Source organism: Xenia sp. Carnegie-2017, unplaced genomic scaffold, assembly GCF_021976095.1.
Source record: "Xenia sp. Carnegie-2017 unplaced genomic scaffold, XeniaSp_v1 HiC_scaffold_22, whole genome shotgun sequence".
In the NCBI taxonomy this organism is placed as follows: domain Eukaryota; kingdom Metazoa; phylum Cnidaria; class Anthozoa; order Malacalcyonacea; family Xeniidae; genus Xenia; species Xenia sp. Carnegie-2017.
In genome coordinates, this window is record NW_025813485.1 from 11,474,510 (window position 1) to 11,487,704 (window position 13,195).

The 13,195-nt window shown below is 36.8% G+C and overlaps 3 protein-coding genes across 4 annotated transcripts in view; all 3 read right to left on the minus strand.

Annotated features, from left to right (window-relative positions):
* The window catches only part of LOC124445517, a 41,335-nt gene extending 40,905 nt beyond the window's left edge, over window positions 1-430 (minus strand). For both annotated transcript variants that reach the window (XR_006948184.1, XM_046996238.1), the window contains exon 1: window positions 42-430. Coding sequence is in view for 1 of the 2 variants with exons in the window: in XM_046996238.1 (XP_046852194.1) it covers window positions 42-338 (297 nt within the window). In the remaining variant the exon portion in view is untranslated. The remainder of the gene's footprint in view (window positions 1-41) is intronic.
* A 2,330-nt stretch (window positions 431-2,760) lies between these two features.
* Window positions 2,761-6,464, minus strand: LOC124447464 (filamin-A-like). The gene is made up of 4 exons (XM_046998410.1): window positions 5,892-6,464; window positions 4,992-5,582; window positions 3,768-4,214; window positions 2,761-3,675 (listed from the first exon to the last, which is right to left on the minus strand). Exons 1-4 carry the CDS (start codon window positions 6,319-6,321, stop codon window positions 3,281-3,283), a joined length of 1,863 nt encoding a protein of 620 aa, XP_046854366.1. The 5' UTR covers window positions 6,322-6,464; the 3' UTR covers window positions 2,761-3,280.
* Window positions 6,465-7,064: 600 nt separating this feature from the next.
* On the minus strand, window positions 7,065-10,982 carry LOC124445120 (uncharacterized protein K02A2.6-like). The gene has a single exon (XM_046995828.1). The coding sequence runs from the start codon at window positions 10,980-10,982 to the stop codon at window positions 7,065-7,067; it is 3,918 nt and encodes a 1,305-aa protein (XP_046851784.1).
* Window positions 10,983-13,195: the final 2,213 nt, after the last annotated feature.

Genomic DNA, 13,195 nt, shown 5'->3' on the forward strand with positions numbered 1-13,195 from the left:
GCGAATGAGAATACAAAATGACTGAATTCTTACAATCTTACCGGCCAATCTTCTGCTTGATAGGAACAATATCTACATTCTCTGAGTTCTTTCTCTGTTTTATTACGAGGTTTATTATGCGCTGGTAACGATTCAGTTACCAACGTTGGCTCGAAAGCGTCTTCGAGCGCGTTTTCTTCTGTTTTGTTCTGCACATTTGGCTCATTTTCCCTGTTGTCTTCACAAATCCTGGGATTGGGTTCATCACTATCAGTTTCGTGTTCAACAACTTGCTCAACAGATATATTAGGATCTTCAAATGAAGTCCATTGTAAACCTTGTGATTGCACGTCACTCATGGTTTATCGTAGCTGTGAATTTTGTATCTTAGAAAACAAAATAAAGTTTAAGCTTTGCACCACTTTTTAAAATCCGCCATTTCGGTGTATTTTGTTATGTTGTTGTTACATGACGTTTCGCTGAATTTGTAACAATTTTCTTCTGAACTCTCCCCTCCCCCTCACTCCGTTTGCCGAAATTCAGAAAACTCGAGCAATTTGGGGGTGTTCGCAACAAATATCATTCATAGTTGATAACAGCTTTATTCATCGAGAGATTACGGTGAATAACCATAAAAATGTTGCTTCATACAGTTGAAAACTGAGAGCTTTAGATCTCTATTGCTGTAACTTGGGGGCAGCGAGACCATTGTAAATCTGGTGAGTTTCTTAAAAAGTTTGGATTATCAGATCAAACATGACGGATTATCTGGAGCTGCGGAAGATTCGTAACTGAGGCCCATTTTCATATACTCATAAGTTTTAATTCATAATTGCAATTGTTTTATATTGAATTTGATCACTTAAGGCCTGCGTATGTATAATCATATGTTTAAAAATTGATAATCCAAAAATCCACAAAGAAAACAACCCGCTTTGACCTATCGTATCGCTTCCAGGATCACCTACGTATGAACTTTCAAAATATCTTTGTAAACATTCTCTATCCATTAATTAAAAATTCACCTCACACCATCAGAAATGCCACCACCTTCCTCGCCAGTATTGAAAACATTAAATTACGACCAGACGAAATCATGATATCCTACGACGTGACATCACTCTTCACATCCATGCCACCAGACATAGCCAAACAAATTACAAACGAACTACTAATAAACGACAAAACTTGGCCAGCTACAACACAACTAGACAAAAATGACATCCTGGACTTACTCAACCTTTGCTTCTCCACTGAATTCTTCTTCCAAAACACATACTACAGACAAATTTCAGGCACACCAATGGGGTCACCACTATCCACTTTCCTCGCAGAAGACGTCATGCAACACCTCAAAACACAATCAGTCACAAACAACACAAACATCAGACTATGGAAAAGATATGTCGACGACATCTTTGCCATAGTCAAGAAAGACAAAACTGAACAAATCCTACACATCATAAACAATACCGCAAAGAACATAACCTTCACTGAAGACGAAGAGCACAACAAACAACTTACTTTCCTCGACATCCTACTAACCAGAACAGATGACGGTACACTAAACACACAAGTATACCGCAAAACCACCCACACAGACCAAATACTCGATTTCAACAGCAATCACCCAACACAACACAAAATAAGCTGCATTCGAACACTTTTTTAACAGGATAAATACTCATTGTAACACCAAAGAAGCCAAGAAAACAGAACGCAACTACTTATACTTCACATTTATTAAAAACAATTACCCTAGAAACTTCATAAACAAAACTATAAAAAAAATACAAAACAAAACACAAACCGACAAATGCAACAAGAAACCGGACGAAACAGTAAAAATCGTCACATTACCATACATTAACGGAACATCAGAAATGACTGCCAGACTTCTTCGACCATTCAATATTAACGTCGCCCACAAACCTACACAAAAACTCAAATCATATTTTACCATATATAAAGACAAAACAACAATCCATGATACAACCGACGTGAACTACATGATACCATGCAAAGATTACTCAAAACAATACACAGGACAAACATCAAAGAAAATCGAAACAAGACTCACAGAACACAAAAAACGCCATAAAACGACGTGACCCAAACTCACTACGGGCAGAACATACCCACGCAAATAATCACACATTCGACTGGACAGAAACTAAAGTACTCGGACGCTCACAAACAAAACACGCACGCGAATTCAAAGAAGCATGGTACAGTAAAGACAACGACACATTAAACAGACATATCGACATACCCATCATATATTCCCAACTTAAGAAAAAGAAAAACGAATTACAAACAATACCAAGACTACAACAACACACTCTGATAATATCAACACCAATCACATCCACAATACACCAAAACCCATGGCAACGCATTTCACCCCATCCAATCACATTAATCCACCCCCAAATCCAATTAGACGCTTTAATCGTCTACAACTACAAGCTAAAAGCAACTGTAAATAATAACTTCTTCATTCTGATGAAGGCTCGAAGCACGAGTCGAAAGCTCAATAAAATTATTTATAAAATCTGGAGAAACTTTTTTTTTAAACAATATATAATCATATATAAATATAGCCACCGCCTCCCAAATCAGCAATTTTCTGAGGTCCCTTATTATTTATTTTTGCGTAATTTAGAAACATATAAAACGCTGTCAAGAGTCGACAAACTGTTTAAAACAAACTGTATAAAACATGAGATAATCGTTTTGCCAATGATGATGCTTGCCCCTCTCCTAGAACTTTAAAATTTATTGAAAGCTTCAGCCGTTTATTAAATCATTTTCGGCAATTAAGTAATTATGAAAAAGATAGTGCTTATCTATTTGACATAGTTAACATATGCGATCTGTGTTGAACACTATAAGGTTATATATTTATATCAGTTTATTATAAATAATACATAAAAGCTATATGAGATTATTTTTGCGACTTGTTGTGCAACTTACGTAACAATCATTGCTATAAATACCAAAATATTTCTCCGTGAAAATCGATTGTCGTTCGTTGTTTTCTGCGTTAAGTCTTAAATTTGTTTTATCTAAGTCCGCTGTACGTCTCAGTTGTGTTATTGCACATTCGAATCACAGTTGCTTGGTAGCACGTAATGTCTTTAAGTATTTTTAACAACGAAAGGTGTGTAAAAAATATTTTTCCTATTGCACCTAATCATTAACGAAATTTTATGCATTCGTCACTCCTAGAAAATAAACGAAAGAGTGACACGTATAATGTATATATAGACACAAGTTGGCATTATTATCTGCATAACCATTAAAGTCGAGAGTCCCATACATCTTTTGTAGACTCCGCTATGTAAACCGTGTAAGGACTGCCGGATATATCTTCGCCTAACCACGTGACGCTTATGTCGTATTGACCAGCCTGAGATGGGCTATACTCCACTGCAACGTTGCGGTCTTTCAGCTTTTTTTTAATACATTTCAAATCGAAAGCTTTGGGGCCGCGAATTTTTATCTTAAGGGCGCCGGCCCCAGCGCCTTTAGTGTCGATCACGAATTTCCCTTCGAAATCTTTGATGACGCCGTTCTCGACACCTGGACCAACGGCGACAATATTTGTGGCATTTGGACGGTCTACCACGTTCACTTCGAACGGGCTTCCCTGGACGGGTTGTCCTCCCCATTCAATGTGTATCGAGTGAAGTCCTAAATTTTTACATGAGAAAAAGTATTCCAAATATTAGACAATGAACAATAAACATACCTGCAAATCATTATCATAGTACCATAGAACATACCACTCTCCGTCGGATGAATTATTAACGTATAAGTGCCATTATGATTGTCTTGAGCATTTGCATCGCAGTCTTTACTAGGCCCGTCACAACGTACAGCTAAAACACCAGTGTCCGAGGATCCTGTAATAACGGTTAATTTGATGGGTTCATCAACAAAGCCACCAGTGGTGAGAGCTTTGCCTTCAACGGTGCACTGTGATAATTCTGGCTCACCAACGATCTCCACTGTGAAAGGACTTCCCGGGACATTGTCACCATCAAAGAGCACATGTAGGGCATAAGTACCCGGGATAGAAGCGACATATCGACAATCGTATGTGCCATTCCCATTATCTTCTACTTTCACATACATAGTAGTATATTGCACTCCTTGCAGTGTGGATGTAATAAGCCCTTCACCAGCATCGCGGCAATCGACTGTGAATTCCCCCGGCTTATTCACATCACCTACAAGTAAAAGGAAATCATAGTGAAGAGTTAATGCAATCATTATTTTATTATTGTCACAAGAACTTGAGGGCGTAGAGACACTGAACTCAAGAATGGATTTACTGGAGGGGTATACATCCTTCGTAGCTTTGATTGAGGGGATGTTAATTTCTCAACAAAATTCTAATACACCAAACAACTATGCAAAATTGACTGTGATTAAGTTAAATGATAGCAAGCTTTATAAAATGACCCAATCACGATAAAAAGGTAGCATCTACTATAACAAAAAAGTCTGACATTGCAAGTCAACAGGTACCCCTCGAATTTAAATCTGAACAATCAAAGTTCCATTTATATGAAGAAAGTATAGCAATCTGAAAAAATCAGACCCTTGCGCAACCGACCCTAGATTTCCAGAATCACATGTAAGTGGGTTTCAGTAGTGAAAATACGCATGGATTTGAGGGAGGTTGTTAAGGTGTGTGCACCTCTCCTAAATTTGCGGAGGTGAGCACACCTCTCTAGCCTTGGATAAAAGGGGTACAGGAGACATGCCAAGCTCCCTACATACAAAAATGATACTAAAAAAGCACACAACTAGGCAACATCAATTGTGATTAGTTTTTAATAGAGGCAGATTTATCATAATAATGTCCCAATCATAAAAAAGGAAACAGAATTTACAAAATAATTCTGACACGCTACGGCAGCAAGTAGCCACCAAAATCTATTTGAAACTCCCCTCCCAATAAGAAATCGTGATGGGTCCATCCCTGAGTGGAAAAGACTTACATTCTTTTAATCCATCTCCGTAAACAATACATTTGGAAGCATCTGGAGAGATGTACAGTTCTGTGACGTCCACTTTCATGGGTTGACCTGGAACCAAGCCGCCGCCGAAGAGAATTTTGATTTCATACTCTCCAGGCACCGTAGGTACAAACCTTAAATGATACAAGTTGTCCATTCGTTGAACAAAGCTGGATTCGACGGTGACGTTTCCTGGTGCGAGAATTTCCGCCTCGAGTTCACCTTCACCCGCTTCTTCTAGAACTTCCAAAGGTATAATCACTTCATTTCCAACCGTCATCTCATCCTCACTAAGATTTTGCACCAGAACCTTGCTGGGATCTGCAACTTTTACAACGAACGGACTACCGCGAACGTTCACGCCGGCAAATTTGACGAAGATCTTGTGATCGCCTATTTCTTGTGGAGTGTAGTAGATGACGTACGTGTCTGCTTCGCTTTCCAATGGTTTTATTTGCACGGGGACCGTTTCTCCAAACGGAGAAACAGCCGTTATTGCAAGTTGGCCCTTTCCTGCACCATGCAGGCTAACCAAAAATTCCACTTGCTCATGAAGTCGCACCTGATAGAGACCTAAAACAGTACCCAGTGTCATGCTATTTAAATTCATAGTATCAACTTTTTAAAACGCCAAAAACATTTTGATATATTAAAAGTATCTTTTAAAGTGAAAGCTGAGTCACAAACTCGCTTTATGAAGCGAAACCTGAAGTGAAAACAAAGTGAAACCTGAAATACAAACTTGCTTTATGACCTTCGTTCATACTCCGAGATAGTTTTAAAATTTATGAATTCAAATGTAATTTTCGGCTAAATTATCGTAGAACATGATACAACGTTGCATATTTTGTTTATTTTCAATTGAAATCCATCAGAATATACCTTCACCGTGGGCTACAGCCTTCCCGGGATCTGCAACGGTTGATCCTGGTAAGCTTGCTCCAATTTCTTTTCCATTGAAGAAGAGCTTAATGATGTACTCAACAGGCTCCGCAGGTACAAACCTCAAATGATGCAAGTTTTCCTTTCGTTCAACAAAGCTGGATTCGACGACGACGTTTCCAGGTGCGATGATTTCCGCCTCAAGTTCGCCTTCACCCGCTTCTTCTAGAACTTTCAAAGGAATAATCACTTCGTTTCCTACCCTTATCTCTTCCTTGCTAAGACTTTCCACCAAAATATTCCTGGGATTAGCAATTTTCACAAGGAACGTGCTACTGCGAGCGTTCAAGCCGGCAAGCTTTATGTAAGGTTTTTCACTATCAGTTTCTTGTAAACCAAATGTCTCATCAGAAATACCAAAATCTTCCATTGTAGTCCTCTGTAAGCCTTCGGATTGTACGTCACTAATAAACTTATGGTAACAGCGAATTGTTTTTATTAGAAAACAAAGCCAACGCACAACTTTATTACATTCGCCATTTCGGTGTTGCTTTATATAAATATTATTATGACCGGCGGCATCATTTACATACGTTTCGATTCGATGGATTCGATCAATAGACATGTTAACAATTAGTCTGCCGCTGATTTTCGTCGTGCTTTAAATGCTTTTAATTCAACAAACATCTTAATTCCTTTATAAACTCTTGCACTAACCTTCATGGACTTGAATGTCTAAAAAACCTGGCAAAGTCCAATTTCTGTGTGGTTTCCGGGCAAACGAAGTGGAAAGTCAGGTGGTTCCCTTGTTGCGTTTATACAACATCAAAATGCAGCATTGGCCTTACTTTTATTATTTTAGGAAAGATAAACGTATAAATTACACAGATTTAGTGAAAAATTGATAAATTCAGCACCGTCGAAGGATTTTTTCCAAGCGCTTTATCATAAAGTAAACTCTACCTTCCTGAATGTAATAAGTCTTGTATTTAACGCCCAAACTTACACAAGTACAGGTTCTTATATACATTACTCATGCATAATAAATAAGGAATTAACTACGTCATTACAGCATATAAATATAATTAGGCATGCAATGTCACATCTCTTTTTCTTCGGTTTTTTTTTAAATAATGTCACACTATAAATGATTTTTTAACTTATTTTTTTTTTCTAATAAGAATATCTATTAGGTTTTTTGATTAGACGTCCATACCGAGTTCGTATATTACTGTTGTTAGTACTTTCATTACGATTTTTATAAGATCTATTGTTCTCACTATAAGACTTATCTGTATCTTGACTTCTCGATTCTTCATTAATCTTTAATAAATGATTTCTATTCCTTCTATAGTAGGTACCATCAGACGTAACCAAATACGATCTTGGCTCAAGTAACGATTTTTCCACGATTCCTTTCTTTTGGAAGCCTTTTTCTGTTTTTATACGTACCTTATCTCCTTCTTTTAATGGTGGAAGTGTTTTTGCATTTCGATCATAAAACTTTTTTTGTTTCTTGTGATACATTTCCAATTTTTCTTGAACATTAACAGGGTTTAATGGTTGAAATTCAAGTAACTTCTCTGATATTGGTAGTAATGTCCTAGTTCTTCGTCCCATTAGTCGTTGAGCTGGACTGCCAACAATTTCATCTCTAGGTGTATTTCTATAATTAAGGAGTCCTAAATAAGGATCGGTGTTATCATATTTTGCTTTCTTTATGATTGCTTTTGCTGTCTGCACAGCACGTTCTGACATGCCGTTACTTTTTGGATATCCTGGTGAACTTGTTGTATGTTTAAATCCATACTGTAATGAGAATGCACGAAATTCTTTACTCCTGAATTGTGGACCATTATCTGTTATAAGATCTTCGAAAATTCCATATCTCGCAATTTGAGATTTCATCTTTGTGATAACTGTTTTTGATGTTGTATTTAACAAGTAATCAATTTCAAAGAATCCACTGTAGTAATCTACCATAAGAAGATAGCTTCTACCATTCAATTCAAACAGGTCTGCTCCAACTTTACTCCACGGTCGATGTGGTACAGTATGTGATTGTAGAGGCTCCTTTTGTTGATGACTCTTATGGGCATTGCAGATTTCACACTTTCTAACTTCTGCTTCTATTTCTAAGCTCATCTTTGGCCAATATAAACACTCTCGAGCCCTACGTTTGCATGATTCAGATCCAAAATGTCCTTGATGTATAGCTTTCAACATATCAGTTCTTAATGACTTAGGAATTATTACTCGATCTCCTTTAAACAGTAGGTCATCTTGTACTGAAAGAGTCTCTTTAAAGTCCCAGTAATTTAAAACATCCAAATCAACTTTACTGCGTAGATCTGGCCATCCATTTTCTACGTACTGTCGTAGCATTTTCATTACTTTATCTTTCTTTGTCTCTTCCTTTAATTGTTTCATTTTCTCTTCACTTACTGGCAAGACAACATTTATCTCAAAATCTTCTAAGTGATCATCTGATTCTTCTTGGATATACGCTCGACTTAATTGATCCGCGAAATAAAGTTCTGCTCCTTTCTTAAACGAGACTTTCAAACTGTACTTTTGAAGTTTCAGCAGCATTTTCTGGAGTCTCAATGGAGATTGATGAAGGGGCTTCTTGAAAATCTGCTCTAAGGGATTATGATCTGTTTCAACATTGACATCTCTGCCATAGATGTAATCATGGAATTTTTCACATCCAAATACAATTGCAAGTAATTCTTTTTCAATTTGTGCATATTTCTTTTGGCATTCAGTTAAAGCTCTCGATGCATAAGCAACTGGTTTGCCATTTTGAAGACAAACTGCTCCTAAACCTGACATACTTGCATCTACGGACAATGTCACATCTTTTGATACATCGTAGAATTGCAATACAGGATGCTCTCCACAGGATTTCTTGATTCTGTCATACACTATTTGATGTTGATCTAACCAGCACCAATCATTTTCCTTCTTTAACATATCTCTAAGGGGACTTGCCATTTCTGAAAGATAAGGAATAAACTTGGCCAAATATTGAACCATTCCAAGAAATCTTTGAAGATCTTTCTTATCTTTAGGAATTGGCATGTTTAATATTGCTTTAATCTTTTCAGGATCGGATTGAAGACCGTCTGACGTTATTTTGTGTCCCATGTAATCTACATTTGTTACTTTAACTTTTGTTTTTTCTTTCTTTAATTTGAGATTGATTTCACGAGCTCTATTCAGCACTTTGATAATTCTTTCATCATGCTCTTTCTCTGTTGTTCCCCATACTAAGATATCATCCATTATAATTTCACAACCGTCTATTCTGTCAAACAGCTGGTGCATAGCTTTTTGGAACACTTCAGGTGCTGAGGATATACCAAATGGGAGACGATTGAATTTGTATCTGCCAAAAGGCGTATTGAATGTTGTAAGATAACTGGAATCTTTATCTAGAGGTATCTGCCAAAATCCAGAGGCTGCATCGAATACGGAGAAAATTTTAGCTCCAGGTAGTCTTGATACGACTTCTTCTATTGTTAAGAGAGGGTAATGTTCTCGCTGAATGGCTTCATTAAGATGTCCAGGATCAATACATATTCGTAACTTGTTTGGTTTTTCCACTGTTACCATTGACGAAACCCATTCCGTAGGTTTTTCTACAGGATCGATGACACCCATCTGTTGCATTCGTTCTAACTCTTCTTTAATTTTCGTTCTCATAGCTACTGGAACGCGTCGAGGAGGATGAATTGTAGATTTTACATTTGGATTGACACTGATATGATGTTTAATGGGTAAACATCCTAGTTTGCCATCGAAGAGATCTGCATATTCATTGAGAATATCGTCGCTAGTGAAAATAGGTTTGACATCTTTAATTCTTTTCACCATACCCAAACGCTCCCAATCAGGTAAACCAAGAATAGGCTTTACATCGTGTGTCGCTATATAGAAAAGAAGATTGTATCGTTTGTCTTTGTAAGAACACGTCATCACTGCTTGTCCCAAGGTTTGAACTGAATCTCCACTATACGACATTAGCTTTGTATTTGTTTTGGTAACTTGTTGCTCAGCTTCTGTGACTTTGTCGAACAATTTTTTAGAAAGCACATTACATTTTGCGCCTGTATCCACCTTCACGTTCACCAAATGTCTGCCAAACTTGAGTTCAGAATACCACTCGTCTTTGCTTTTTTCTACAGCTTCAATATTCATTCGATAGTCGACTTTTGAGCTTGTGCGTTGTTGCGTAGGTTTGATTGCATTAACAGCACCAATAAACAATTTTTCATCACTAACTTCATGAACTGTTCTTTGTGACCTTTGTGTAGACGTTAGACATACCCGAGCAAAGTGGTTTTTCTTATGACATTTGTGGCATATTTTTCCAAAAGCTGGGCATTGCTTTGGAAGATGTTTTCCTCCACAGTTTCTGCAATTGTTCTTTAATACGAATCTTTGTCCTCGATGTTTATCTTCTTTTGTTTGACGTAAGTTTGTGTAACTTCCTCTTGAGGTTTTCGAATTCTTCCTAGCCTTCAGTTCATCGACATCTTGATAATTAGTAAGATCTTTTACTCGTTGTTCCGACAGTTCGTTTGCACTGCATATGTTTAGAGCTTTGTCTAAAGTTAAACTTGTTTCGCGAAGGAGAATCTTTCTTACTGCATCACTGTTAATCCCACACACAATACGATCTTTAATAAGTTCGCTCTCGAGGTCACCAAACTCGCACTTTCGAGCAATGTTTTTCAAATCTGTAACAAAGGAACTAATCGACTCTGACGGACTTTGCTTCCTTGTATGAAATAAATGTCTTTCGAATGTTAAATTCTTAAGCGGCATACAAATTTCTTCAAATTTCTTCGCTAGAATTTCTGGATCGTCTTTGTCTTCCTCTTCGTTGTAGGTAAAAGAATTATATCTTTCAACCGCATCTTCGCCAGCTAGATTTAAGAGGATGCATGACTTTTCTTTCTTTGATTTCCGACTATGTCCTGCAGCAACAATGTATATTTCATAGTTCTGTTTGAAGCGACGCCAATTCTCAGCCACGTTGCCTTCAAACGAGAGTCGTGTTGGCCTAGAAAATCCTTCTGCCATTCGATAAGAACAAACTTTTCCTAATCGCTGCCACCATGTAATAAGTCTTGTATTTAACGCCCAAACTTACACAAGTACAGGTTCTTATATACATTACTCATGCATAATAAATAAGGAATTAACTACGTCATTACAGCATATAAATATAATTAGGCATGCAATGTCACACTGAAGGACAGTTTGAACTAATATTCTACATGTACAAAGTTACGAAAGTGATTAAACATATTCTTACCAGTCATTGACCAACAGTAAGAGGCGTGAAACCGGCTAACATGATCTGCAAATGGGAAATAGCAAATGTAGAACACTAATCTGTGAATAGCTCTCATGAAAGAGTGAAGCAATTATTGTCAATTAATGGAAAGATAAAAAATGAAAATGAGCACTATGAACTGGAATGAAAGTTTTCGCTGAAATTTAGCAATAGCATAAAAAATAAACCATTAGTTGAATATTATTCGAACAATGACAGTCTTTTCGGATATTACATTGGTCTTAGCTACAAGATTGTCATTTCACATTTTAACTTATATAGAAATTTAAAATCTTCCTCGATGGCTTTATGTTATTATGCAGCCTGAAAATCTATCGTAATATGAGAGTGACACAGATGGGGAGGACTAAATTCATGGAGCTTAAATTAAAGCATGTTTAGCTCAGTCTTGGCTGTCAAGGATTTTAGTGAATGGATCTTAGTCATGGATAGCTTTTCGTCACAGATTTTGCAACACTTCAATGAAAGCTTTGATTCCTATTGTATATTGCTGATTTTGAATATAAACTATCGCATTATTTAATAATCTCTATGTTTCTTAGCTACGTCTTGTGCATGTTTCTATTGGCAACAATTTTCTTCTACACCTCCCCCCATCCACCAAAATGAAAAAAATCAAGCAATTTTGGGAAAAAACAAGAAAGACTCCGACGATGTTATGCAAATATTGCGAAAATTTGGATATAATTATTCCAAAAAAGTTGGTATAAATAATTGCAATTTCTTCCCTTAATTTTCCATAGGCCCGTACGCTGCACATATCGTTCATAGCTCATAACAATCTTGTTGATCGACTTATGAAATGTTGCTTTGACAAATGACAACTTTAAATCCATACTATTTCCATAGGCCCGTACGCTGCACATATCGTTCATAGCTCATAACAATCTTGTTGATCGACTTATGAAATGTTGCTTTGACAAATGAGAACTTTAAATCCATACTATTTCCATAGGCCCGTACGCTGCACATATCGTTCATAGCTCATAACAATCTTGTTGATCGACCACATGAAATGTTGCTTTGACAAATGAGAACTTCAAATCCATACTGCCGTATCGTGGGGCAGCGCAGTCTCCGTAAGTCCGGGGAGTCTAATAAAAAGTTTGAATAATCATATAATTTTGCTGGATTACCAGCAGCTGCGGAAGATTTATAATTAATAAAGGGCCATTTTCACGTGTTTATAAGTTTTAATTCATAATTACAATTGTTTTCAATAGAAACTGCGATAACGTAGAGCACGCACGTTTATAATAAATACCTCAGGCCTGTTTCAAACATTAAACTCTACATGCCCCGAACGCATTAAAAACAAAAGAAAATGAGATGAACTTCCTCATTATCTTTTGTTTTAAATGCGTTTGGTTCATGTAAAGTTCGGCGTTTGAACTAGGCCTAACACTAATTACTAATCCCTCTCCCTGTCCAAATCATCAATCTTCTATGGTCCCTGATTGTTTATTTTTCCGAAATTTAAAAACACATTTTTTTGTACAAGTTTTCTAAAGTAATAGATTTCCATCCATTTAATACTCAAAAATATCTCTTAAAAAAGCTGTCAAGAGTGAACTACTTTTTTCTGCCATTTAGCAACTTCTCCGCCAACAGTTCTGCTAAAGTTGTAGCTTGTACCTCTATAGTCTCATCATTGATACATCTTATTGATCGTTTTTTTTAATAAATCTGTTCCGACCTTGCCATATTTTGCGACGCTTTTTCATGAACAATGAGCTGCAATTTTTTTGAATGAAATTTAATTTATCTTTAAGCTTATAGTATCTTGCAATTTCGCAAAGATGAAAAGTCTTGCGAATAACGTTCGACTCATTGCTCCCTTAGCTCGATAAGCACAAAACAGAGGAAACAGTGGAGTCAAACATTTGTGGCTTTTAAGGAAATTTTTTTCGAGTTTGTTACTATCAATTCATAACTT

Coding starts and splice junctions, on each gene's coding strand:
- LOC124447464 (XM_046998410.1), bottom strand. CDS start 6,321: ATGGAAGATTTTGGTATTTCTGATGAGACATTTGGTTTACAAGAAACT. Junction 5,583..5,891: donor GGCTGTAGCCCACGGTGAAG/GTATATTCTGAT, acceptor GTACTGTTTTAG/GTCTCTATCAGGTGCGACTT. Junction 3,676..3,767: donor AATTCATCCGACGGAGAGTG/GTATGTTCTATG, acceptor GTAAAAATTTAG/GACTTCACTCGATACACATT.
- LOC124445120 (XM_046995828.1), bottom strand. CDS start 10,982: ATGGCAGAAGGATTTTCTAGGCCAACACGACTCTCGTTTGAAGGCAAC.